Source organism: Sus scrofa, chromosome 3, assembly GCF_000003025.6.
Source record: "Sus scrofa isolate TJ Tabasco breed Duroc chromosome 3, Sscrofa11.1, whole genome shotgun sequence".
In the NCBI taxonomy this organism is placed as follows: Eukaryota; Metazoa; Chordata; class Mammalia; order Artiodactyla; family Suidae; genus Sus; species Sus scrofa.
In genome coordinates, this window is record NC_010445.4 from 117,286,212 (window position 1) to 117,314,002 (window position 27,791).

General features: G+C 43.1%; 1 protein-coding gene across 2 annotated transcripts in view; it reads left to right on the forward strand.

The window, feature by feature from the left end:
* APOB (apolipoprotein B-100) overlaps nucleotides 1–27,791 on the forward strand; it is a 66,105-nt gene that overhangs the window by 36,116 nt on the left and 2,198 nt on the right. Inside the window, exons 11-28 of one of the 2 annotated variants that reach the window (XM_021085692.1) lie at nucleotides 166–283; nucleotides 393–539; nucleotides 1,451–1,662; nucleotides 1,925–2,162; nucleotides 2,702–2,878; nucleotides 4,292–4,483; nucleotides 5,404–5,571; nucleotides 5,994–6,205; nucleotides 8,773–8,955; nucleotides 9,724–9,845; nucleotides 13,554–13,764; nucleotides 14,347–14,522; nucleotides 14,633–14,820; nucleotides 15,291–15,436; nucleotides 17,493–17,869; nucleotides 18,403–25,977; nucleotides 26,368–26,482; nucleotides 26,846–27,029. In XM_021085692.1, coding sequence (XP_020941351.1) covers nucleotides 166–283; nucleotides 393–539; nucleotides 1,451–1,662; nucleotides 1,925–2,162; nucleotides 2,702–2,878; nucleotides 4,292–4,483; nucleotides 5,404–5,571; nucleotides 5,994–6,205; nucleotides 8,773–8,955; nucleotides 9,724–9,845; nucleotides 13,554–13,764; nucleotides 14,347–14,522; nucleotides 14,633–14,820; nucleotides 15,291–15,436; nucleotides 17,493–17,869; nucleotides 18,403–25,977; nucleotides 26,368–26,482; nucleotides 26,846–27,029 — 10,741 coding nt within the window. 2 annotated transcript variants of the gene reach the window in all.

The following is a 27,791-nucleotide window of genomic DNA, read 5'->3' on the forward strand; positions in this document are numbered from 1 at the left end:
TATTGTTTGTCCCCTCCCTCCACTTTCAAATTCTGGTGCTTACTCTCTTGTTTTTCTCCTGGTCATTTTGAGAGTAATGACTTGACATTAGAAATCAGCAAACTGAAGTGTATATTTGAAGATGAACTTGGCCACGCTTGCTGAGTCCTAACTCTTGTTCTGTAGCTATCACAGGACAAACCCTACAGGGACACAGGACCTGCTGGAAATTGCTGATTACCTGTTGGAACAGATTCGTGATAACTGTACTGGGAACGAAGATCACACCTACTTGAGTCTGAGGGTATTTTCAGATTTTTTGTGTAACGTGCATCATTGCAAAAGCACTTTTCCTGTATACCCCTCACATCTCCTCCTGCACCCTGATTCCCTCTTGTTTCTTTTCAATGCAGGTCATTGGAAATATTGGTAGAACCATGGAGCAGCTAACCCCAAAGCTCACATCTTCAGTCCTGAAGTGTATCAAAAGTACACAGCCGTCGCTGCTGATTCAGAAGGCTGCCATCCAGGCCCTGCGGAAAGTGGAACTTGGGGACCAGGTAAAGTCCGCAGAGGAGGGCTGGAAGTGAAGAGTTTCCTCAGATTGACAAGGAATTGGAATGAGAATCTAACTCTCATCATTCTACTGACTTTACTCTACTTCTTTTTTATATATTTATTTTTTATTTAGAGTTGATTTGCAGTGTTGTGCCAATTTCTGCTGTACAGCAGGGTGACCCAGGCATACATATATATATTTACATTCTTTTTCTTGTATTATCTTCCATCATGGTCTATCCCAAGAGACTGAATATAGTTCCCTCTGCCGTACAGTAGGATCTCATTGCTTATCCATTCAGTTCTACTGCTTTTTAATTGCAAATTTCAACACACCTATTGGCTTGACTGCCTAGCTGTATGTAAACATGAAAGAAATACCTGACCTTGATGCTACTCCAGCAGGCAAAATGTGAGATTGTCACTACATGCTGTCCTCCCCCGAGACTGACCGTCCCTCCCATCCTGGAAAAGCATGTCTCCTTTTCCCCAGTTGTGCCAAACTAGAATAGTCAGACTGGCCCCACCTTAAGTGGCAATAACTCCAGAGCTTTGGAGACTACTTGTATTAGCCCCAAATTCTTACTTTCTCACCCTACCTTTACCCTCACATTGAAATAATTTATGTTAAAACAACTCTATTTTCAGTTAGTGGCAGACCTGCAACAAGTCATAACTTGGCCATAATTTATATATTTTAATGCAGTTGATGTCAACATGTATTTGACAGGTGTCTTCTGAGAAAACTTCCTTGAGCTGGTTGCTCTGGGGGAACACTGGCAAGGAAGTTCAGTACCAGCATTTGAAGAATCCTTAGAAATTCAGCTTGCACATAATAAGACCAGGCATGTCTTCCAGCATGTTTATGTTCTGACCAAAGAACAGTGCTAGCCATCTCCTCTTTTGGATACAGGTCCGGGAAGTCCTTCTTCAGACTTTCCTGGATAACGTCTCTCCAGGGGAAAAGCGCCTGGCTGCCTATCTCATGCTGATGAGGGCCCCTTCCCAGTCGGATATTAACAAAGTCACTCAGCTTCTCCCAGGGGAGAAAAACGAGCAAGTGAAGAACTTTGTGGCTTCCCACCTCGCCAACATCTTACACTCAGAGGAGTCATATATCCAGGAGTAAGTAAGAGTCATTTTCCCCCATCTGCTCTGAAGGGCTGAAATTCCAAACCTGGATTCTGATTCAGCCACTGCCTGCTCTTCATAGACTATTCTTTCTTCCAGAACAAACATGTGTGTGAAAGTGTGGCTAACCTGAGCCAAGTTCTTGGGGTGAATGAAACCCAAATAGTTTGGTAGCGATTGGAAATCCCTATTTACTTGGGGTGAAAGAGTAGCATGATGTCTGTCAGCTCAAAATGCCCTCCTCCTTTCGGTCTAGGTTGAAAAAGTTAGTGGAAGAAGCTCTGAAAAACTCTCAGCTTCCAACTATCATGGACTTCAAAAAATTTTCCCGGAACTATCACTTTTCCAAGTCCATTTCTCTTCCATCACTTGACCCAGTCTCAACCACAATTGAAGGGAATCTTATATTTGATCCAAATAATTACCTTCCTAAAGAAAGCATGCTGAAAACAACCCTCAGAGTCTTTGGGTTTGCTCCAGCTGATCTCTTCGAGGTATGTATGAGACTGAAGCAGTCTTATATTTTCTAGCCCATTCTTTTTTATGCCATAAATAGAAAGTCAAGGGGGCTGTGAGCCAGCTATGGAGGGGATCAAGAATCATCACGCAGTAGTACCATCACTTCTTTCCCCCTCCTCAACTTCCTGCCTCCCCAATAGGGGTCATCTGAAGCACAAGTCCTTAATATGAACAGAAATGCAGAAGCCCTTAGACCCAAAATCCAAGGAGGTGCATGGACTGAGCATTCAGACAGATCTGGTTCAAACCCTAAATCCACTCCATCTTTGAATCTTTGGTTTAGCTATTTATTTTCTCTGAATCTCATCTGCCTCTTCTAGAAAAAAAAGGCACACAGTAAGTTCTGCCTTTCAAGATTCTGGTGAGATTGCTCCTGTGGAGCGCCAAGCTTTGCTCCTGCCCTAGAGTATTCACTGACTACTTGTTTAATGAAATGGATATGACCAGGGGACTGGAAGGCTGACAGACAACAGAGAGACTTGATGGCATTTTCTTGCCTGGTTTTCTTTCTCAGATTGGTTTGGAAGGAAAAGGCTTTGAGCCAACCTTGGAAGCTCTTTTTGGAAAACAAGGATTTTTCCCAGACAGCGTCAACAAAGCCCTGTACTGGGTAGATGGTCAAGTTCCTGATCGTGTCTCCAAGGTCTTGGTGGACCACTTTGGCTACACCAAAGATGAGAGACGTGAGCAGGTATGTTCTTGTTGCATATGCTCTCAAGGAAAGCTCTGTATCTAAATGCAAAAGCATTCTTATCTAAGCCAAGAAGTCATCAAGGAACTACCTAACTGAAGTGATAGCTATGGCTGTGGTTAACCAGTCCAGTGGGAGTAAGAGCCAGGATCTTCTTAAGTAATAGACCTCCCAGAGATCCGGTTCTGCCCAGGATCCAGACTTAATTAGAGGTGCTCTAGCATAAGGATTAAAAGTGTGAACTCTGGGGCATGGGTTTGAAATCTAATCTCTCTCTCTTCAAGCTGTGCATACTTGGGCAAGTGGCTTGATGTTATGTCTCTTTCCACAGCCCCAGAGTGCTCATAATAATCCATACCCTTCACAAGGATATTTAAAGATTAAGCGAAAGAAAGTATGCAAAATGCTAACTAAGCAGAGTGCCTGATTCTGGGATTGATCATTCAATAAATGGATACTATTCTACTTTTTAAATTCATGTTTTCATCATTATTAACTACTTTGGTTCTTTCCCCCATCAGTGCACTAGCTAACGAGGGGAAAGTCCTCTTCAAGGCCAGCATAAGCCTCCACTTAAGGAGTAGAAAATAGATTGTATGATCTGGAGCTTTTTCTTTAATTTCTTGCTATCCCAAATGCGGTCCAGTCATTGCATCACATCAGTACTCGTGAGAAACGCAGGTTCTCAGGCTCTCCAGAACCTAAACCTGCATTTTAACAAGATCTCCAGGTGACTGATATGCACATTTCAATTTGAGAAGCAAGGCAGTAATTTACTCCAAGATGCTCACAAATAGTCCCACCTCCATCTTCTACTTACTTACTTCCACTCTAGGCTGAGAATCTTTGATCTGTTTGGGGTCTGTCAGTTACTATTTTCTTTCTCAATGCCTGAGCATCAGTCTGTAGAACTCTGCTTACCTCTAAGAAGAACTTATCTAAATATAAACTTATCTAGATCAGGTGTTTTTCACGCTCTTGGCCAATGTGTACAGCAGCTATGCTTTCCCAGAAAACCCGTGGTGTTCTTCCCTAGTCAAAGGAGAGAGGGAGTAAGCAGGGGAGGGGATGAGAGGCAGAGGATCTTCTGATCTTGGAGAGCCACAGGGATGCTGGCATCCTGGAGAGCAGAAATCACCCTCCTTACTATGCCTTTGTCATTCAAGTTAAGAACAGTGTGGAAGCACCACTGTCCCTGACAGGACCTCAGTTGATTTCAGCTGTTTGGAATAGCTAGCTAGCTCTCTTTTGAGAAAAGGTGGGAGCCTGAATTCAGTGTCTGCCCAGTGTCCCCCACCTTCAATGTCTGTGTTTAGGTCCATCGAGGCTGCATCAGAGAGGTACCACATCAGGAAACTAAAGGTGTTTGACAGTGCTGACACCTCACTAAACACTTTGTCATTAACATCCCAGGACATGGTCAACGGAATTATGTTCAGTCTTGAGAATCTGATTAAAGATTTGAAATCCAAAGAATTCCCCGAAGCCAGAGCCTACCTCCACATCTTGGGCGAGGAACTTGGCTTTGTCAAGCTCCATGACCTCCAGCTCCTGGGGAGACTGCTGCTGAATGGTGTTCGTACTCTGCAGGGGATCCCCCAGATGGTAAGTGGGCCAGACCCCATTGCAGGGTCTGAGATTAGCCTGTGGTCCTCTTGCATCTCCCAGACTCCCTTAAGAGCCCAGCCATGCAAACCAGAACACTTCCTTTAAAGAGGTGGGTTTGCCTTAAATTTCAGTGAAGAAGATTCTTGGCTTGCAAGGAATCGATAACATGTAGAAATTAAGCTACTCATCATTATGTTCGATGTATTTTTTAAAAAACATTCATTTGTTCATCCAGAAAACAATGATAGGGGGTATAGCTCAGTGGTAGAGCATTTGACTGCAGAAAACAATGGTAAGTATCTCTCCCTCTACCTATGCTACAAGTTCCTTTTAATACTGAAATGATGCAGTGATTATGAAATGATGCATGTGGCATATGAACTCTAGTTTTTCATTAATTCATTAAGAAAGAAGAAAATATCTGAACATACTCCCTAGGATTTTGAATAATAATGTGGCTTTAGGAAAAGAGATCCCAAGTTATTTTCCAGATGTGTTATAAAAAAACAAAATCCAATTCATACTGATAGGCACCTCATCTAAATTATTTTAAACAAAAAATTAGTTTTACCATAATATATTGTTCTGCAAGTAAACCCTTGACTCCAAAAAAGCCAAAATTAAGCCATGCCATGCAATGATACTTCAAGTTCACAAGTCTCAAAGGCCCATAAACATCCTGAAATGCCTCTGAATCACCAGTTGAAAAGAACATGGTATCTACCCAGGGCAATTTTTTTTTTTGTATCCCAGTTTGTGGAAATCAGTAGTCATTCATCTTTACTTACTACACTATTCAGCTAGGTAAAATATGCTGGTCCCTTCCTTTCTGGACAAAGAAGAATAATTATTGTCTGTTGTGGGGGAGGCTGCATTTCACAAAGTCTTACTTTTATTCTCCCCTTTTGGATCTACAGATTACGGAGATCATAAGGAAAGGTTCCAAGAATGACTTGTTTCTTCACTACATCTTCATGGACAATGCCTTTGAACTCCCCACTGGCCTTGGGTTGCAACTGCAGGTGTCCTCCTCCGGCGTCCTCACTCCTGGAGTCAAAGCTGGAGTGAAACTGGAAGTGGCCCAAGTAAGTCCCTGTTCACCTTGTCCTTCCCTAGGTGGTTCTTTTCCTCCAGGATCGGGTTCTCGTGCTATTTAAAAGTGTGTTTCCAGTTCAAGTCAAAGTGCACCATCGTGGGAATCACCTCACTAACTTGTATGAAAAGTTACAAGTTCCACTAGGATGAACCACCTGGCCAGCTCCCCTTGGGCAGGGAAGTAACATGAGGACCCTGCTATTTCTGTCCCTTTTTATCTTGTCATGTTTCAAGTTAACTCAGGCACTGCCTAGTCCTGGGTGCTTTTCCTCCTGCAAACAAATCGTAGTCATGTTCCCTTTGGTGTGAGCAACCAAGGGATATTTGCTCAGGCCGGGGAAGGGTGACTGATCCGACTGCAGGGGACCAAGGTTATTTCACAAAGATGAATAGGTCGTGTTCTGACTTACAGATGCAGGCAGAACTGGTGACAAAGCCCTCTGTGTCTGTGGAGTTTGTGACAAACATGGCCATCATCATTCCGGACTTTGCAAGGAGCGGGGTCCAAATGAACACCAACTTCTTCCACGAGACGGGTCTGGAGGCGCGAGTGGCCCTGAGAGCCGGGCAGCTGAGGCTCATCATCCCCTCTCCCAAGAGGCCAGTCAGGCTCTTCAGCGCCAGGTAACTCCTGCAGTTAGATCTGATGAGCCCGTTTGAAACAGAGGATTGGGACTGGACCCGCAGGACTTGGCCAGGCCAGACAGCTGGCGGAGAAATTCAGGCCTCGGTGGACTGGTCCGGGGGTGGGAGGATGGGGAGAGAGAAGGTGCTGGGTCACCTGTTTTTAACCTACTCTAGACTTGCTACGTAATTACACTTTCCTTGACGCTTCACATTTCACTAAGTTAAGACTTAAGACCTACTGATTAATTAGTTGCTATTAGGTGGTGTTTTCTTGTCATTTGTTTGGCTGTGCATTTCGAGAATGAAGAAACACTAGCAATAGAGAAATTATCCTTGGGAGATGAACATTTTTCCCAAGAAAAATACCGGAAGACATATTGGTTTGTGGTGGCTCGTTCAATGGATAGAGCATGCAAATTCTACTCTCCTGCCTCCTTTTGAGAGCTCCATTTTCAATGATATCCTCCAGCACCCGTTTACCTTAGTTCCCATATGTTGGACACATTAATTTGTTGATTCAAGTATAGTAAAAATAGTTGCCTGATATATTTGAAGCATGTTGAATGAGATGTACAAGGTCCCTAACCTTCTAGAGCTTGCAGGGTACAGGAAGGACATACAATGAGGCAACAAAGTGAGGGATGAGTTAGAGGAAGCTTTAGAGGACCGTGAAAGTCTGTATCTTGGAGCCTGTGTCAGTTCAGGAAAGCCTCTGAAGAAAGACGCATTTAACCTGGTCCCTGAAAGTTGTGTCAGAGCTATCCATGCCAAAGAGAAAGGAATGAGTGTTCCCAGGCAAGGAGCAAAACGCATGCAGTGACCTGAAGGAAAAATAACATGGTTTAGGAATGACGAGACATTCTGTGTGGTCCAGTCCTCGGGAAGCACAGTGAGAGAGGATGTGAGAGGTTGGCAAGGGTCAGCCGTGGGAGCCATCGCAAGGAGTTTGGACTCTTCTGAAGCCAAAGGGGTGTGAAGTGGGGGCATAAATAAAACAAGGTTGGCATTTTAGAAAATTCTGACTCCCGAGTGGAAATGCGTGGAAAGGAGGCATGACTGGCGACAGGGAGACCAGTTAGGAACCTGTTACAGTCACGCCTGGGAGAGACGAGGGCCAGGTGGAGAGAAGAGTGAGCAACCCCAGAAATCCTTAGGAGGTGGAAACACATGTGCCTGGTGATTGACTAGAACTGGAGGGTGAGGATAAATGAAAAGGGAGTTGGGGTACCCCCTCCACTGAATGAGGGTCTGCAGAGGGAGAGCAGCTGCCATGGGGGATGCTGACAAATTCACTTTCAGCATGCTGCGTGGAAGTCCTGTGAGAGAGACGATGAGAACGTCCAGCGGTGGTCAGACCAGTGGGACTGAGCTCAGGAAAAAGGTTTAAGCTCTAAATACAGATCTGGGAACCATAGGCATGGAGAGGTCGTGGAAGTGACTGATTTTTGAGGAAGACAGAAACTTGTAGAATATATGCATGCGAGGGAGAGGAGGAAGCAACAAAAGTGAGAAGGGGTGACCAAAGAGGCAGGAGAACCAGGGCCATGAAGGGCCACAGAAGCCCAGGTATAGCCACAGGGGGGAATCACCCCATAGGCAGACCAGAGCTGGCACTTAGGGCTCCAGCCCACCAGCAAAGCTTGGTCTTAGGACACCCCTAAAATGAGGAAGCAACACTGAGAAAAGAACATGATGTATCAAAGAAAGCATCTTTGGACGAAATCAGGACATTGTTGAACTTTCCTGAACTTGCTAATTTTTTAAGCGCGTGCTTGGGAGGAGGATACCATAATCTTTGCAGAGGTTTCAGATCCTAACATCTTAATCTGGCCATAAGTGAGCAACTCTACGGGATGCTTCCAAGAGATCAAAGAAATCAAAGCCTGAAAATGTCCATTGGAGGTGATTGGAGATGCTGATGAAAGCAGTTCCAGAAGCACCATAGGGGTGGTAGTCACATCCTTGTTTATTGAGAAGGATGTTGAAAGAAAGTGGAGACTGAAAAGACAAAGTTCTTGATTATGAGGGGGAAAGGAGGTGGTTAGAAAGGAAGGAAAGTGAGTGTGTGTGTGTGTGTGTGTGTGTGTGTGTGTGTGTGTACACAGTGGGAGAAGAGACTTGGGTGTATTTAATGCTGGTGGAAAGAAGCCAGTAGGGAGAGATTTCAGATGACAGAGAAGCAGGGCACCTCTTATCCACACCTTAGGAAGGGAGAGGCACCTCTGAGGTCAAGTCCACTGATGGTTACTTACCTCTCTGAGCCTGTGTCTTCTGTAAAAGACTTTTAATGCCTACTGTTGAAGAAATGACATATAATAAGTGTAATGAACTTGATGCAGTATCTTTGTGCAAGTTGTTTTGGGAAACATAAGAGTCACTGTGATTGTCAGCCTTGTTGATGTTCTTCTCACTATTCTTCGTTTCTGAGTAAATCAAAGAATTTGAGGTGGGTATGAACAGAGGGGAGATAGAGGGCAGGATAAGGAGGCAGTATTTGTGCCAATGATGGTCCTTTGGATTCATGACTTGACAACAACTCAGGGTTTTTTTTCTTTCTTCACTAGTAACACATTGCATTTGGTCTCTACCACCAAAACGGAAGCGATTCCACCTCTGATTGAGAACAGGCAGTCCTGGTCAACTTGCAAGCCCTTCTTTATTGGCCTGAACTACTGCACCACAGTTGCTTACTCGAACGCCAGCTCCACAGACTCTTCCTCCTACTACCCGCTGACCGGGGACACCAGGTCAGAGATGCTCAGTTTCCTCACCCAGCATCTACTCACTTCCTACATCATGGCCACCTCACAAGGCCAAGGAAAAATGCTGTGTGTTGGGGGAGCCATGTCACCAGCCTCAGGAATTTTCACTATCCTTTGATTATTTAGAACAGTGGTCCTCTGCCCACCACACCCAAAGGGTCCCCACATCCCTACCTAAACTTTGAGTCTGGGACTGGGTGTCTCCATGGGGGTGGTGGGGAGCACTGAAAAGTGAGGCATCATGACTGCTAAGGTCTTAGCTCAAAGAAAACAACGAGGTGACTCTGTCAAGCTCCCTCAAGGGAACTGTACCCATTGCCATGGGGAACCACTCCTTTAAAAACTTCTCTTTATCGATGGTCCCCCCCCCCCCGACTTTCTCCCTCATGCATCAAAGCAGGAAATCACAGCACAGGTTCTGATGTGCTCCCAATTCAGTTTCCATGTTTCTGAGCCTCCAGACAAATTGGCATGATCTTCCTTGGAGCCCACTCCCTCTCCCTCAGCTCCACTCACACAACCAGCCAGCCCCTGCTCTGCAGATCCCCAAACCTCAGGAAACTTGGGGTCTGCCCTTGCCTTGGGCTTTTGGAGGCACCTAAAGGGATTATGGAGATCCTTATTAGTTAAGGATGAGAGACAATGTTAAACAAGGACCACATTTTTGTTGCAATTGGGGCTGAGGGGTTTGGGGGATGTTGTCATAATTGACAGTGCTGACATTACCTACCATATGCACTGTAACATCTTTAGATTTGAACTGGACCTGAAGCCCACAGGAGAAGTAGAGCAGTATTCAGCCAGCACTTCCTATGAACTCCAGAGAGATGGTGACGCCTTGGTGGACATGCTGAAGTTTGTAACTCAGGCAGAAGGCAAGTATCCAGAAAAGGGTTCCCCCCTCTCTGCCCTCAGTCTCAGGTCCAGGACTCACAAGGAGAACATATTCATTTCAATGTATTTAACAACTATTTACTGAATGCCGTATAAGTATCAGGCCTGTTCTAAGAGCCAAAGCTAGAACAGTCAACAGTAGAGATAAGTTGCTGTCATTGTGGAGTTTACCGTAAGCCAGACAAGTCAATGTTCAGAGTGTCAGATCAGTGCTGGGGAGAATAGAGCACAGATGGGTCTGGGGCACGTCGGGAGTGGCCACAAGGAGGAAGGATGGGGGAAGCCAATGGCATTTGGAATGATAAGGGGAACTCTCAATGGTAAAGGGAGCATAAAAGAGCTGAAGGAAGTAAGGTGATAAGCTTTATGGAAAGAGTGTTGCAGGCTGAGGGGCAGCTGGTGCAAAAGCCCTGAGGCAGGTGCCTGACCTGCTATGTTTGAGGAATAAGAAGGAAGCTAGTATGTCTAAAACAGAGAGATCGAGGAGGAAAATGTTGGAAGATGACATCAGAGAGATGGGGCGGTGGGGAAAGGATGGTCTTGTAGGTTGTGGTAAGGATGTTGGCTTTTACAATGAGTGAAATAAGAAGCTACTTTTTTATTGAAGTATAGTTGGTTTGCAATGTTGTGTTAGTTTCAGTCGTATAGCAAAGTGATTCAGTTATACATATATATTCTTTTCCATTATAGGTATTACAAGATATTGAATTGAGTATAGTTCTCTGTCTATACGGCAGGTCCTAGTTTATTTTTTATTTCATAGTGTGTATCTGTTAATTCCAAACTCCTAATTTATCCTTCCCCTCCCTCCGCTTTGGTAACCGTTAAGTTTGTTTTCTATGTCTGGGAGTCTGTTTCTGTTTTGTAAATAAGTTCATTTGTATCATATTTTTATCTTTTTTATTTTTTGGTTTTTAGGGCCTCATCCATGGCATATGGAAGTTCCCAGGGTAGGGGTCAAATCAGCGATAGCTGCTGGCCGACGCCACAGCCACAGCTACAGCAAAGTGGGATCCGAGCCTCATCTGCAATCTACACCACAGCTCACAGTAATGCTGGATCCCTGACCCACTGATCGAGGCCAGGGATCAAACCTGAATCCTCATGGATACTAGTCAGATTCATTTCCACCACACCACAACAGAAACTCCCAAGTATCATTTTTTTTAGATTCCACATGTAAGTGACATCATATGATATGTCTTTCTCTGTCTGACTTACTTCACTTAGTATGATAATCTCTAGTTCCATCCATGTTGCTGAAAATGGCAATATTTTATTCTTTTATGACTGAGTACTATTCCATTGTATACATATGTACATATACCACCTCTTCTGTATCCATTCACCTGTCAATGAGTATTTAGGTTGCTTCAGTAGTGGCTCTTGAAGTAGTGCTGCTATGAACATTGGGGTGCATATAGCTCTTCAAATTAGAGTTTTCTCCAGATATATATCCAGGATTGGGATTTCTGGGTCATATGGTAACTCTAGTTTTAGTTTTTTAAGGAATCTCCATACTGTTTGCCATAGTGGCTGCAACAATTTACATTCCCCCCAACAGTGTAGGAGGGTTCCTTTTTCTCCACACCCTGTCCAACATTTATTGTTTATAGACTGTTTGAAGATGGCCATTCTGACCAGTGTGAGCTGTTACCTCACTGTAGTTTTGATTTGCATTTCTCTAACAGTTAGCGCTGTTGAGCATCTTTTCATATGCCTGTTGACCATCTGTATGTCTTCTTTAGAGAAATGTCTGTTTAGGTCTTCTGACCATTTTTGATTTTCTTTTTTTTTTTTTTTTGATACTGAGTTGTATAAGCTATTTGTTCATTTTAGAAGTTAACAAATTTCCATTTGTCAGTTGCATCTATTTGCAAATATTTTCTCCACTTCCATACGTTGTCTTTTCATTTTATTTAAGGTTTTCTTTGCTGTGCAAGAGCTGTAAGTTTGATGAGGTCCCATTTCTTTACTTTTGAAGAAGCTACTATTTGATTAATGTCTGTGTAGACTTCAGGGAGGATAAGGGTAGAGAAACTAGGATGCAGGCCGTTAGCAGTGATCCCTGCCAGAGACGGTGGCGCTTTGGATGAGAGTGGTGGCGAAGGAGATCTGAGAAGTGGTTGGATTCTGGCCTGTTTTGAAGATTCGGCAGACTGACTTCACTGATACAGTGGATGTTCAGTATAAGAATAAAGGCAATCAGGATGACTCGAACGTTTTTGGTCTGAGCAAAAAGAATGGGGTTGCCATTTACTGAGATGGGAAAGGCAGCTACTGAGGCAGCGGGTTTCAGGGGATGGGGAAGCTTAGACATCTGGTTTGGAAATTGTTTTCTGTAGGAATGATATGTCGCAAAATTAAACTAATAATATGTCACATAATTAAACTAAGAAGACAAAACCCACAGGAAAAGGGGTGCATGCATGGGGTGCATAATGAAAAAATGTCATGTAACAATTTTGCAAAAGATATAAAATGGACACCCTGTGAGTTGAAGGAAACATGGGAATCTTGTGACAAAAAGAGGAGGAGTTGGGGAGAGAAGTCAGGGCAGGGGTGGCAAGAGCCCAGGAAGGGGGTTGTAGACAGAGAATCATACAGAGATGCCATGTCAGCTTGACACAGAGGGACACTGAGCCCTTACAGTTCCCTGAATATGCTCCCTTTTTCCCACATCAGGACTTTTGCATTTCTGACTCCCTGTGCCTGGAAGGCTCTGCCCGCAGGATGCAGCCTGGCTCGGCCTCTCTCTTCATTCAAGTCTCTACCCACATACCCCACCCCTCAGCCCCGTGTCAGAACTTCTCTGACCACCACACGTGAAGTCACACATTTTCTATCCCTTCCTGTCCCTTATCATCTTATCCAGTTTTACTTTTCTTCCTAACATTTATTTCCACCTGACATAAATAATGTACTTGCTTACTGTCTGTACATCTCCCACTAGAATGTCAGCTCCATGAGGGCAGGGACTCCCAGCACCAAGAGCAGTGCCTGGCCTGTGATAAGCAAGCAATCAATGTTTACAGATTGAACCAATGTACAGGTATCACACCATTTAAAACTTAAGGTAAAATCTTGAGCTGTGTTCTCATTTAAGTACTTGCAGTTCCTATGCCCTTTTTCCTCTTTCCTTTTCTCTTTTTTTTCTATTTGTTTGTTTATTTATCTTTTGGCCATCCTGCAGCACATGGATTTCCCATGGCAACAATAGATCAGAGCTGCAGTTTTGATCTATGCCACAACTGTGGCAATACCAGATCCCTTAACCCACTGTGCAGGGTCAGGGATCAAACCTATGTCCTGGAACTTCAGAGATGCTGCCTATCTCATTGCACCTCAGCATTGCACCTCCTTCTCTTTCCTTTCTAAACATAGCTTCTGAACAAACATCTTTTTTTTTCTTTCTTTTTTGAGGGCTGCACCTGTGGCCTATGGAAGTTCCAAGGCTAGGGGTCAAATCAGAGCTGAAGCTGCAGGCCTACACTGCAGCTACAGCAACATGGGATCTGAGCCGCATCTGCAACCTACACTGCATCTCATGGCAAAGCCTGATCCTTAACCCACTAAACAAGGCCAAGGATTGAACCCTCATCCTCATGGATACTAGTCGGGTTCAGTACTGCTGAGCCATGATGGGAACTTCTGAATAAACATCTCGATTCTCTTCAATCCTCTTCCAGGTGTGAAGCAGACCAAGGCTACTATGATGTTCAGATATAACCGGCAGAGTAAGACTTTGTCCAGTGAAATCCAAATTCCAGATTTTGACATTGAGCTTGGGACAATCCTCAGAGTTAGTGAAAAATCTACCATGGAAAAAAAGGCTTACAAGCTCACCCTGGACCTACAGAACAAGAAGATCACTGAGGTCACACTCACCGGCCATGTGAGGTAAGGAAGCTTCAAGGGGCTCTGAGTCTAGCTACGGGCCTTCCTGGCTTTCTCTGTTCTTCCTTTTCAGCTTTGTAGCTGACCAGACCAAGGGTATCTGTGCTCTGCAGTGTAAGGGGCAAATAGAACCCTCAACGTTCTGACCCTCTGCACATGCCCAGTTGGATCTGCCTGTCACTCACTGGAAACTTACTATTCATCAGACACTGTACTGAGTGCATTAAAGAAATTATCTCAGTCCTCATAATAAACTGCAAGATAAGTGTGAGTTTACCTGTTTTATAGATAAGGAAATGGTAGCTCAGAGGGGCTAAATAAATTCTTCTAAGGCAATAGAGCTAATAAATGGAAGAGCAGGATTCAAATAGTTTTTGAAAACCTTTCTCCCATACCTCCCTGGAAAGTCCTGAATTTATGCTGAGTTAGCTATACAAGTTAAGAAGTTTAGTCTCTGGTCATGTCTTTATGGATCTCATTTTCATCGCCACAAACGGAACTTGTGTTTAATCCTGCCTGTCTCCTTAGAAGGAATAGTCGTTGATGTCAACTGACTCTCCCCCTCCCCCCGCCCCACCCCGATAGTTATGAAAGGAAGGAAGAAGGCAGAATCAAAGGTGTTATTTCCATACCACGCTTGCAAGCAGAAGCCAGAAGTGATATCCTCACCCACTGGTCTCCCTCCAAACTACTCCTCCAGATGGACTCATCTGCTACAGCGTATGGCTCAACAATTTCCAAGAGGGTAGTGTGGCGTTACGGTATGTTCCTCTTCCCCATGTGAGCATCGTGTACATAAGTACAATGCCAACAGCCTCAGGTAGGGGCTGACCAGGTATTACTGACAACTATTTCATGTGTGTGTTTTCAGATGAAGAAAAGATTGAATTTGAATGGAACGCAGGCACCAACATGGATACTAAAAAAGCAGCTTCCAATTTCCCTGTGGATCTCTCTGATTACCCTAAAAGCTTGCACACGTATGCCAAGAGTCTCCTGGATCACAGAGTTCCTCAAACAGACATGACTTTCCGGCACATGGGTTCCAAATTAATAGGTGTAAGTACTCATCATAAGAGCTGATTACTTAGCTCTTATGCTAACTCAACCCTGAGTTAGGTGAAGGAGACTATGCAAAGATGGATAAGACAACACTTCCTACCCCCAGGGAATTCCTGGAGAGAAAAGGAAACATTCATAGGTGCATGGTTACCCAGTTACACAGGCTCTATGTGATCCATACCAAATGAATACTCCTAAGCAGAAGAGTTTCCTGTGCTTTAAGATATCACAGGGAGCTTCAGGACACTGACCATGGATTTGACTATGATATATATTGCTTTTATAAAATATAGGAATAGATTCATGACTGGATAAATGAAATTCATATTTTTATGATTTATTTCTTTAGTTGTCATTACACCATCCTGCTTAGTGGTCAGTCTGTCAAATATGGATTATCACCTACTAGTAATTGTGATTTGATGCCCTCCATGCCCGCTGCTCTTCAAACTTCTATTATTTTGTAGGCAACAAATACATGGCTTCAGGAAGCATCTAGGAATCTTCCTTATGCCCAGAATTTACAAGATCATCTCAGTGGCCTCCAAGAGTTGTACCTCCAGAAAATGCAACTGCCACACATCCACATTCCAGAAAAGCTCTTCTTGAAAAGGTAAAAAAAAGAACTAGAAAAATTACTTGAACCATGAAAAGTAAATGGAGGATTTGGCTGAGCATGATTTAGACTTTTTTAAAATTTACATTTTTAAGGGAAATAATTTAATCATTTTAAGGTTAGTAACTGCAGTACAAACACTGTGGCATTTTTGCAGAATTAAATATGAGGTCAGAATGTGAACACCAACCCAGTCAAAACAAACAAACAAAACCTAAGAAAGTAATTGATGGATTCTAATACATTCATCCTAAGATGTCCTATTCTCTACAACCTGAATTTGAAAGCCTTTCAGTATTCCTCCGTTGTAAGTGAACTCCCCTTATGTTCAGGATCAGGATATGCTCATAACTGTGAAGAATTCAAGAGTGGTTGGCAGAATTAACTATAAGATTGCTGTTGGGCTCAGAGAGTCAGAACAGCCACTGGGCATGGAATGAAGGCAGATTCTTAGAGAATATGTCATTTTAACAATATAGTATCATCTTCATGGGGAAGTCAGACTTTAAAATGCTCGAGCCCCTTCTGAATTCACAGAAATATGTGTGATGCTTTGATATCTGTCATGAAAATTTAAAAATCAGAGCATGAGCTGAAAAGAATACTGTCTGTTGTAGATCGACTGTTCTCGTGTTATCTTTAGGGTGAAGAAAACAAGGGGCCTGTGTCACAGGGGCTTTTCCATAGTCTATGACTGAACAGTAAAGTTTAATCCACTACATGAGTGTGCGAAAGGGCTAAAACTCACCAAAGCACTCATATGGACAAAGAGACAAAGATGAAGAGAGAAAAGTGGCAGCTTCAGAGGACCCAGGAACCTCTTCCTTCACTGCTAGTGTTTCTGAACATCGGTCTTTTCTGTGCTGTGCTGAAAAGGCAGCACCAGGGGACCTTAGAATTGGACAGGGCCTTATTAAGTATCTCCCTTCTGAATGTCAGGATCCTGGATAGGCAGCCTCCTGCCCTTGATGGAGTCACGTGAAGAACAGTTGATTTGTTTACAACACTTGAACTCCTCTGTCCATTTCTTCTTATGCGTTGTCATAATCATCCTTTGTATGTGCACAGTATTGAAAAGACTGCAGAGTGCTTTTAGGTATTTTTTTTCTCATTTCATATCCTAGGCCAGCTCTGTGAAATCAGCAGAAGGCATACTATTATCCTCGCTACACAGATTAATGTCACTGAAACTGAGAAAGCAAACTCACTGATGTAATGTCAGCAATGAGTGGCAGCTAGCGCTAGAACCCAGGGCAACTGACTCCCACACAGGTGCCCTTTCCACATATCAAGTAGCCTCAATGCAGTTTAGCAATTATGTGTCCAATGTGCAATGCTACAACTAGGTACAATGAGAAGATAAAAGCTGGATAAGACATAATCCTTCTCCCCAGGAAAACGCTGCATAGACACTCAAAACTGAGCACATAGGAGTTCCCGTCATGGCGCAGTGGTTAACGAATCCGACTAGGAACCATGAGGTTGCGGGTTCGGTCCCTGCCCTTGCTCAGTGGGTTAACGATCCGGCGTTGCTGTGAGCTGTGGTGTAGGTTGCAGACGCGGCTCGGATCCCGTGTTGCTGTGGCTCTGGCGTAGGCCGGCGGCTACAGCTCCGATTAGACCCCTAGCCTGGGAACCTCCACATGCCACAGAAGTGGCTCAAAGAAATAGCAAAAAGACAAACAAACAAACAAACAAACAAACAAAAAACTGAGCACATAAGTGCTAATTATAGCCACAGGATTTTGACATGCTCTTTGAGTTAGGTGTAAGGGACTGTGTCATTATAAGATGAGAATTAACTATGACTTAGACAGGATGGTGGTAATAAGGACAGAGCCCTTGGATGGGTTTTGAATAGGTTTGAGGATTTGGTAGGCAGAGGCTAAATCCAAGGGACTCCAGGCATGGGGAGCAGCATGAGGAGCAGTGCAGTGAAGAGCAGGGACTTGGGAATGGGGCATGTGCACTCTTGCTTGGAAGGCCAGGTGGCAGAGAGCTTTGAGTTCTTGCTGTCTGACTGTGGGCGTGCTGTCTCTGCTCTTCATTTCAGTGATGGTCGGATCAAATACACGTTGAACCAGAACAGTGTGAATATTGAGATCCCTCTGCCTTTTGGTGGCAAATCCTCCAAAGATCTAAAGATGTTAGAGACAATTTGGACACCAGCCCTCAGCTTCCAGCCTGTGGGATTCTATTTGCCATCTCGAGAAGTCCGCATCCCCACTTTCACCATCCCCAAGTTGTATCAATTGCAGGTGCCTCTCATGGGTGTGCTAGACCTCTCCACAAATATCTACAGCAACTTGTACAACTGGTCTGCCTCCTATACCGGCGGCAACACCAGCACAGACCAGCACTGGAGCCTTCAGGCTCAGTACCACGTGAAGGCTGACTCTGTGGTTGACCTGCTGTCCTACAGTGTGCAAGGTGAGCTGTGCTCAAGGAGTGGGTGCACAGAGCTAATTCACTGCACGTACCAGTGGGATAGCCTCCTCTAGGAAGGGAAATACTTGGGCTTTCTTACAGATATTTTTCTTGCTTCTTGGAAGCCTATATTTTTCCCCTCCTCCCTTCCTCCTTTTCTTCCTCCCTTCCTTCTTTTAGAAATATTTGTTAAACACAAAATATCTATCAAGTATTCTACTACCAAATAAGAGAGAAAACAGACAGATAAACTGGTAACTCGAATTCATTGTGAGAGATGCTGTGACAGGGTATAGTGTATAAGGTACAGTGGAGGAATTTAGCAGGGGAACCCAACAAAGTCTGTGGTAGTTAGGGAAGGCTTCCTAGAGGAATGCCTTCAGCTATCAGGTTTTATGCTCATGCTGCAGATGGGGGAGACTGTGGTACAACTGGCCCAGACTGATGGGACTTTATTATTGAAGGACTTTCAACATATAAGTTTTTTTGGAAATGTATTACCTCACTTAACCAATGTGTTTTGATGTTTATGCCAGGATCTGGAAAAACCACGTGTGACCGCAGGAATGCATTTACGTTATCAGGTGATGGGTCTTTCCACCACAAATTTCTGGATTCAAATGTCCGATTCAGTTACACAGAAAACACCGGAAATAATCCAGCCTCAAAAGGTTTGCTTACCTTCGACACATCTAGTGCCTGGGGACCACAGATATCTGCTTCAGTCCATTTGGACTCAAAAAAGAAACAGCATGTGTATGTCAAAGAAGTCAAGATTGATGGCCAGTTTAGAGCCTCTTCATTCTACACTAAGGGCACATACGACCTGTCTTACCAGAAGGATCCTACCACTGGCCGACTAAGTGGAGAATCCAACCTGAGATTTAACTCGTCCTATCTCCAGGGCACCAACCAGATAACAGGAAGATATGAGGATGGAACCGTCTCCCTCACCTCCACCTCTGACCTGCAAGGGGGCCTTATGAAAAACACTGCTTCCCTGAAATATGAGAACTATGAGCTGAGTCTGAAATCTGACACCAATGGGAAGTATGAGGACTTCGCCACTTCCAACAAGGTGGACCTGACCTTCTCTAAACAAAGTGCACTGCTGCGTTCTGAGTATCAGGCTAACTACAAGGCACTGAGGTTCTTCACCCTTCTTTCTGGATCACTGAACTCCCATGGTCTTGAATTAAATGCTGACATCTTGGGCACTGACAAAATTAATAGTGGGGCTCACAAGGCAACACTAAGAATTACCCAAGATGGACTATCTACCAGTGCAACGACCAACCTGAAGTATAGTCCCCTGGTGCTGGAGAATGAACTCAACACCGCGCTCGGCCTCTCTGGGGCATCTCTGAAATTAACAACAAATGGCCGCTTCAGGGAACACAATGCAAAATTCAGTCTAGATGGAAAAGCTGCCCTCGCAGAGGTATCACTGGGAAGTGCTTACCAGGCCATGATTCTGGGTGTCGACAGCAAAAACATTTTCAACTTCAGAATCAACCAGGAGGGACTTAAGCTTTCAAATGACATGATGGGCTCCTATGCTGAAATGAAACTTGACTACTCAAATAGTCTGAATATTGCAGGGTTATCACTGGACTTCTCTTCCAAACTTGACAACATTTATAGCTCTGACAAGTTTTATAAGCAAAATTTTAATCTACAGCTACAGCCCTATTCTCTGGTAACTACCTTAAACAATGACTTGAAATTCAACACTCTGGATATGACCAACAAAGGAAATTTACGACTAGAACCTCTAAAGCTGAATGTGGGTGGGACCATAAAAGGAGCCTATGAAAATAATGAAATAAAGCACATCTACACTCTTTCTTATGCTGACTTATCAGCAAGTTATAAAGCAGACACCATAGCTAAGGTTCAGGGCACAGAGTTTAGCCATCGGCTCAACACAAACATCGCTGGGCTAGCTTCAACGGTTGATATCAGTACAAACTACAATTCCGACTCACTGCATTTCAGCAATGTTTTCCACTCTGCAATGGCCCCATTCACAATAACCGTCGACACACATACAAGTGGCAATGGGAAACTGATTCTCTGGGGACAGCACACTGGGCAGCTGTATAGCAAATTCCTGATGAAAGCTGAACCTCTGGCATTTACTTTCTCTCATGATTACAAAGGATCCACAAGTCACCATCTCCTGTCCAGGAGGAGCATGAATACTGCTCTGGATCACAAAGTCAGTGCCCTGCTCACTCTGGCCGAGCAGACAGGCACCTGGAAACTCAAGACCCAGTTGAACCAAAATGAATACAGCCAGAACTTTGATGCCTACAACACTAAAGACAAAGTTGGTGTTGAGCTCAATGGACGAGGGCTAGCTGACCTCACTGTGCTGGACTCCACAATTACAGTGCCGCTCTTACTCAGTGAGCCCATCAATGTAATTGATGCTTTAGAAATGAGGGATACTGTGGACCAGCCCCAAGAATTCACTGTTGTTGCTTCTGTAAAATATGATAAGAATCAAAATCATCATACCATCAACCTGCCATTCTTTAACATCTTGCCAGAATACTTTGAGAAGACTCGCCTAGTTGGTATAGTTGCACTGGAAGCTATACAGAGAGAATTGAAACACATCAACATTAATCAACCCATGAGGAAATATGGAGCAGCCTTGGACAAATTCCCACAGCAAGTTAATGATTATCTGAGTACATTCAGTTGGGAAAGACAAGTTTTGAGTGCCAAAAAGAAACTAAGTGATTTCATGGAAGATTATAGAATTACAGAAAATGATGTACGAATTGCATTAGACAATGCCAAAATCAACCTTAATGAAAAACTAACTCAGCTACAAACATATGTGATACAATTTGATCAGTATATTAAAGATAATTATGATTTACATGATTTTAAGACAGCTATTGCTAGGATTATTGATGAAATCATTGCAACATTGAAAATTCTTGATGAACGTTATCATATCCATGTAAATTTAGTAAAAAAAATCCACGATCTGCATTTGTTTATTGAAAAGATTGGCTTTAACAAAACTAGAAGCAGTACTGCATCTTGGTTTCAAAATGTGAATATTAATTATCAAATCAGACTCTGGATACAAGAAAAACTGCAACAACTCAAGGCCCAGATTCAGAACATAGACATTCAGCACCTTGCTGAGAAGTTAAAACAACAGGTTGAAGATATTGATGCCAGAGTGCTTTTAGATCAGTTGAGAACTACAATACCATTCCAAGAAATAAAGGAAGTTATTGAGCATGTCAAATACTGTGTTAAAAGTCTTTTTGAAGATTTTGAAGTAACTAAGGAAATCAATGCATTCAGAGCCATGGTCCATGAGTTAATTAAGATGTACAAAATAGATGAACACATTCAGGTTTTAATGGACAATTCAGTGCACTTGGCCCACCAATATAAGCTGCAGGAGACTGTTCAGAAACTAAGCAGTATCCTACAACAAGTCAAGATACAAGATCTTCTTGAGACACTGACCTGGTTTATTGATGACACTCTCAAGCAGCTTGAAGCATTGTCTTTCCAACAATTAATTGAAGAAGTAAACAAATTCCTTGACATGTTGGTAAAGAGATTAAGGTCATTTGATTACCACCATTTTTTAGATGAAACCAATAAGAACCTTCATGAGGTGACTCAAAGAATCAACGGCAAAATTCAGGCTCTAGAACTTCCACAGAAATTTACAGCACTCAAACTGTTGTCAGAAGACATCAAGGCCTTGATCTCAGTCCATCTGGAAAACCTAAAGGCCACCAAAATAACCTTATTCTTTGATTGGTTACAGGGAACTCTAAGTTCAACACCCATAGTTCACATGAAAGCCAAATTCCACGAGACCCTAGAAGATGTACGAGACCGAATGTATCAAATGGACGTGCAGCAGGAAATCCAGCGATACCTGTTCCTGGTTGGCCAGGTTTACAGCACGCTTGTCACTTACATCTCTGACTGGTGGGATCTCGCTGCTAAGAACCTTACTGACTTTGCAGAGCAGTATTCTATCCAAGACTGGGCCAAAAACCTGAAAGCACTGGTAGAACAAGGGTTCACTGTTCCTGAAATCCAGACCACCTTTGGGACCCTACCTGCCTTTGAAGTCAGTCTCCGTGCTCTTCAGGAGGCCACATATCAGACCCCTGACTTCATCGTCCCTCTGACAGATCTGAAGATTCCATCGGTACAGATAAACTTCAAAAAGTTGAAAGACATCGAAATCCCATCCAGGTTTTCCACGCCAGAATTTACTGTCCTCAATACCTTCCACGTCCCCTCCTTTACAATTGACTTGGTGGAAATAAAAGCAAAGATCATCAGAACCATTGATCAAATGCTTAACAGTGAGCTGCAGTGGCCAGTCCCGGAAGTATACCTGAGGGATCTGAATGGGGTAGAAACCATGCTTGCTAGAATCACTCTACCAGACTTGTATTTACCAGAAATCAGAATTCCAGAATTTGTAATCCCCAACCTCAACCTTACAGATTTCCAAGTTTCTGACCTTCACATACCAGAATTCCAGCTTCCCCACATCCCACACACAGTTGAAGTACCTGCTTTTGGCAAGCTGCACGGCATTTTGAAAATCCAGTCTCCCCTTCTCATATTAGAGGCAAATGCTAACATTCAGAACATAACTACTTCAGAGAACACGGCAGAGATGGAGGCTTCCTTCACTGCCAAAGGAGAATCTAAATTTGAAGTTCTTAATTTTGATTTTCAAGCAAATGCACAACTTTCAGACCCTGAGATCAATCCGCTAGTTCTGAAGGAATCTGTGAGGTTCTCCAGCAAGTACCTGAAAACAGAGCACGGCAGTGAAGTGCTATTTGTTGGAAATTCTATTGAGGGAAAATCAAACACTGTGGCAGGTTTATACACAGGAAAAAATACACTGAAACTTAGTAATGATGTGCTCCTCAAGGTAAATAATCAGCTTACCCTGAACAGCAACACAAAGTACTTCCACGAATTGAACATCCCCAAACTGGACTTCTCAAGTCAGGCCGACCTGCGCAGTGAAATCAAAACCCTGCTGGAAGCTAGCCACATAGCATGGCGTTCTTCTGGGAAAGGGTCCTGGAAATTGGCATGCCACAGATTCTCGGACGAGGGAACGCATGAGTCACAAATCAGCTTTACTGTGGAAGGACCCATTACTTCCTTTGGATTGTCTAACGAGATCAGAAGCAAACACCTAAGAGTAAACCAAAGTATGGTGTATGAATCTGCCTTCCTCAAATTTTCCAAATTTGAAATCCACTCACAAGCTGAGTGTCAGTACGTGGGCCGCAGTGTCCTAACTGCTAAAGGCATGGTCCTACCTAGAGAAAGGAAAGCAGAGATAACTGGCAACCATGATGCTCATTTAAATGGAAAAGTTATTGGAACTTTGAAAAATTCTCTTTTCTTTTCAGCACAGCCACTTGAGATTACTGCATCCACAATCAATGAGGGGAATTTGAGAGTTAGTTTTCCATTAAAATTGACAGGGAAGATAGACTTCCTGAATAACTATGCACTGCTTCTGAGTCCTAGTGCTCAGCAAGCAAGTTGGCAAGCGAGTGCCAGGTTCAATCAGTATAAGTACAATCAAAATTTCTCTGCTGTAAACAATGAGAGAAGCACCGAGGCCCACATAGGAATAAATGGAGAAGCCAACCTGGATTTCCTAAACATTCCTTTAACAATCCCTGAAATGACTCTACCTTACACAAGGCTCACAGTTCCCCAGGTGAAAGATATCTCCTTATGGGAAAAGACAGGCTTGAAGGAATTCTTGAAAACAACAAAGCAATCATTTGATTTAAGTGTTAAGGCTCAGTATAAGAAAAACAAAGACAAGCATTCCATCCCAAATCCTCTGGACGTATTTTATGCATTTATCAATCGAAACATCAATTCCTTCAACAGGCATTTTGAGACAGTCAGGGACAAGGCATTAGATTTTTTTACTGAATCCTATAATGAAATAAAAATTACATTTGATAAGTACAAGGTTGAAAAACCCCTCGACCAGCAACCCAGGACCTTTCAAATTCCTGGCTACACTATTCCAGTTATCAACATTGAAGTGTCTCCATTCACAGTGAAGATGTTGACATTTGGCTATGTGATCCCCAAAGAGATTAGCACCCCAAACATCACCATTCTGGGTTCTGGCATCTCCGTGCCCTCATACACCTTAGGCCTGCAGTTCCTAGAGCTGCCAGCCCTTGATGTGCCTAGGAATATTCTTCAGATTTCTCTTCCAGAGTTGGCGGTATCAGGTACCTCAAACAAAATTTTGATTCCAGCCATGGGCAATATTACCTATGATTTTTCCTTTAAATCAAGTGTCATCACACTGAATACCAATGTCGGACTTTATAACCAGTCAAATATTGTTGCTCATTTTCTTACTTTCTCTTCTTCTGTTATTGACGCCCTGCAATACAAATTAGAGGGCACCTCAAGTTTGATGAGAAAGAGAGGGTTAAAGTTAGCCACAGCTTTGTCTCTGAGTAATAAGTTCATGGAAGGTAATCATGACAGTACCATTAGCTTCACCAAGAAAAATGTGGATGCATCGTTGACAACAACTGCAAGAGTCCAACTTCCAATTCTGAGAATGAATTTCAAGCAAGAACTTAAAGGAAACACCAAATCAAAACCTACCATCTCTTCATCCATTGAATTAAAGTATGATTTCAATTCCCCCAAGCTGCACTCTACTGCCGCAGGGGCAGTTGATCACAAGCTCAGCTTAGAAAGCCTTACCTCTTACTTTTCTATTGAGATGTCTACCAAAGGAGACGTCAAGGGTTCCATCCTTTCACGGGTATATTCAGGGTCTCTTGCCAGTGAGGCCAGCACTTATGTGAATTCCAAGGGTACTCGATCTTCTGTGAAGCTTCAAGGGGCTTCCAAAGTTGATGATATCTGGAACCTTGAAGTAAAAGAAAATTTTGCTGGAGAAGCCACTCTTCTACGCATATACACCATCTGGGAACACCATACAAAAAACCACTTACAGCTGGAGGGCCTCATTTTAACATCTGGAGAGCATACAAGCAAAGCCACCCTGGAACTCTCCCCGTGGAATATAGCAGCCCTCGTTCAGGTCCATACACGTCAGCCCAGTTCCCTCCTTAATATCCATTATCTTAGTCAGGAGGTATCCCTGAATGCTAACACTGAGAACCAGAAAATCAGCTGGAAAAGTCAGGTTCAGGTTCATTCTGGGTCTCTCCAGAACAATCTACAGCTTTCCAATGACAAAGAAGAAGCACGCTTTGACATCTCAGGCTCTGTAGAAGGTTACCTGTCGTTCCTCAAATATACTGTCCTACCAGTTTATGACATGAGCTTGTGGGACCTCCTAAAGTTGGATGTCACCACCAGCATTAATAGGAAACAGTATCTCCGTGCTTCAACTGCCCTTGTATACACCAAAAACCCCAATGCTTATCCTGTTTCTATACCCGTGCAAGAACTGACTGATAAATTCATTATTCCTGGACTAAAACTAAATAATCTAAAATCCGCCCATGTCACACCTGCTTTCCAAGTCCCATTTACAGATCTTCGGTTTCCATCCTACACGCTTGACTTTAGTGAAATAAAAATCTACAAGAAGCTAAGTACTTCGTCATTTTCGCTCAACATACCAACACTACCCAAAGTGAAATTCCCCAAAGTTGATGTGTTAACGCAATATTCTAATCCAGAAACCTCTTCGGTTCCCTTTTTTGAGGTAACTGTGCCTGCATATCAGTTAACTGTGTCCCCCTTCACCCTTCCAAAAAGTATTTCAGTTGGGAGTGCTGTCTTGGACCTAGATGTGGTGGCCAGCTACATTGCAGACTTTGAGGTACCGACTGTCACCATGCCTGAACAGACTATTGAGATTCCTTCCATTAAGTTTTCTGTGCCTGCTGGAATTTCCCTGCCTTCCTTTGGAACACTGACTGCACGTTTTGGAGTGGCCTCTCCCTTGTATAATGCCACTTGGAGTGCTGGTTTGAAAAACAAAGAAGATCGTGTTGAAACATTCCTGGATTCCACATGCAGCTCCACCATTCAGTTCCTGGAATATGACCTAAACGGTAAGGAAATTTCCTGACCCCTCTCCTACATGCTGAATTTCTTCAGCAAGAGTTGTGAATAAATAACTTAGGTATTCAGATATGACTAGAGGCAAAATTGCTCCCTATAGCAAAATTTAAGAGAAGAGGAAAGGAGCTACATACATAACCCACATGCAAAAACTGTCCTGATGAAAACCTACTGATAATCTAGAGGAATACATTCAGAGAAAATAGATTTTTCTGTAATCATTTTAGGACTAATAATGTCTCCTTAACTATTTTTTTAATGAGGACTTCATGTTTCAAACATATAATACACTTAATTAAGATAGAATTCTGTTTTCACAAGGAAAATGTTTACGTCCTACAGTTATTAATCTAATGAAATATAAAATCTCTCCCATACAGTTGTGGGGACACACAAAATTGAAGATGGCATGTTAGTCTGTTCGACTAAAGGATCATTTGCACATCGTGACCTTAGTGCAGAATATGAAGAAAATGGCAAATATCATGGACTTGAGTATGGAACTTTTCTTTCTTTCTTTTCTTTTTTGGTCTTTTTAGGGCCACACCTGCAGCATATGGAGGTTCCCAGGTTAAGAGTCGAATTGGAGCTGCAGCTGCTGGCCTACACCACAGCCACAGCAACGCCAGATCCAAGGTGTCTGTGACCTGCACCACAGCTCATGGCAACGTCAGATCCTTAATCCACCGAGCAATGCCAGGAATCACACCTGTGACTTCATGGATGCTAGTCAGATTCATTTCCTCTGAGCCACGATGGGAACTCTGAAACTTTTATCTGCATGTCTTTTTCAATTGTTGTGATATTTGTCCTTTCCATGCCACTTTCATGATGGTCCATCTGCTTTTCTGCTTTCAGATACTGGGATGGAAAGATTATCCTTAACATCACAAGCCCAACATTAACTGATGTTTATCTGCGCTACCAACAAAGCAAGAACCATCTCTTCTCCTCACTAGCCTCCCCAGCCATAGGCACTGTGGCCTTAGAACAGGAAAACATTAATACCTCATTGAAATCAAACCTCTACTACCGCCCTCAGGTGAGTCCCATCTAGTGGGTTACACACCCAAAGAGCGAAGAGAAAAGACAGGCAGATAAATTTGAGTCCATACAGAGTCTTACCTCAGGACTGTCCCTAACTAAAACACAAGCAATGAGCAGGTTGAAGTTCTCTTCTGGGAAACTATTTTCCAGAAAGCACTAGGAGTCTTTTATTGATTTTATTGGATGCACACATGACCTCATACTACCACTACTATTTTATTACATTTGGGCAACTCTAGAAAGATAATGTATATATGTATGACTGGATCACTTTGCTGTACAGCAGAAATTGGCACAACATTGTAAATCAACTAAAAATAAAAATATTAATTGGTTAAACAACTAAAAAAAAAAAAGAAAGGTAAGGGTCATACCTCATCACCTAGATCTGAACAAACTCTGCCACATCCTGAGTACAGTTTGATGACAGTTTCTAGAGTATGTGAGGCTTCAAAATTCTTCCGCACAATAGAAATATTAGATGAGATATGCCAAATTTCTTTCACATACTTTACATGCTCTGCCAGGATTAAATCAAAGATGCCATTGGTTGAGGAGAAGAAAAATCACATTCTGTTACTAAAGTTTGTCACAGCCCTGAAGGATAAATGGCTTTTGATATTGGTCTTCTAGATCTCTGCTGATGGGCTCTGGACTTTTTTCTATCTTGTTACTTCTCCTTTCTCTTAATTAGTCCTTTCCGGTCTCTTTCTCTTCCACCTTCTCCTCCTTCTCCTTCTCTTCTGATCTTCAGCCC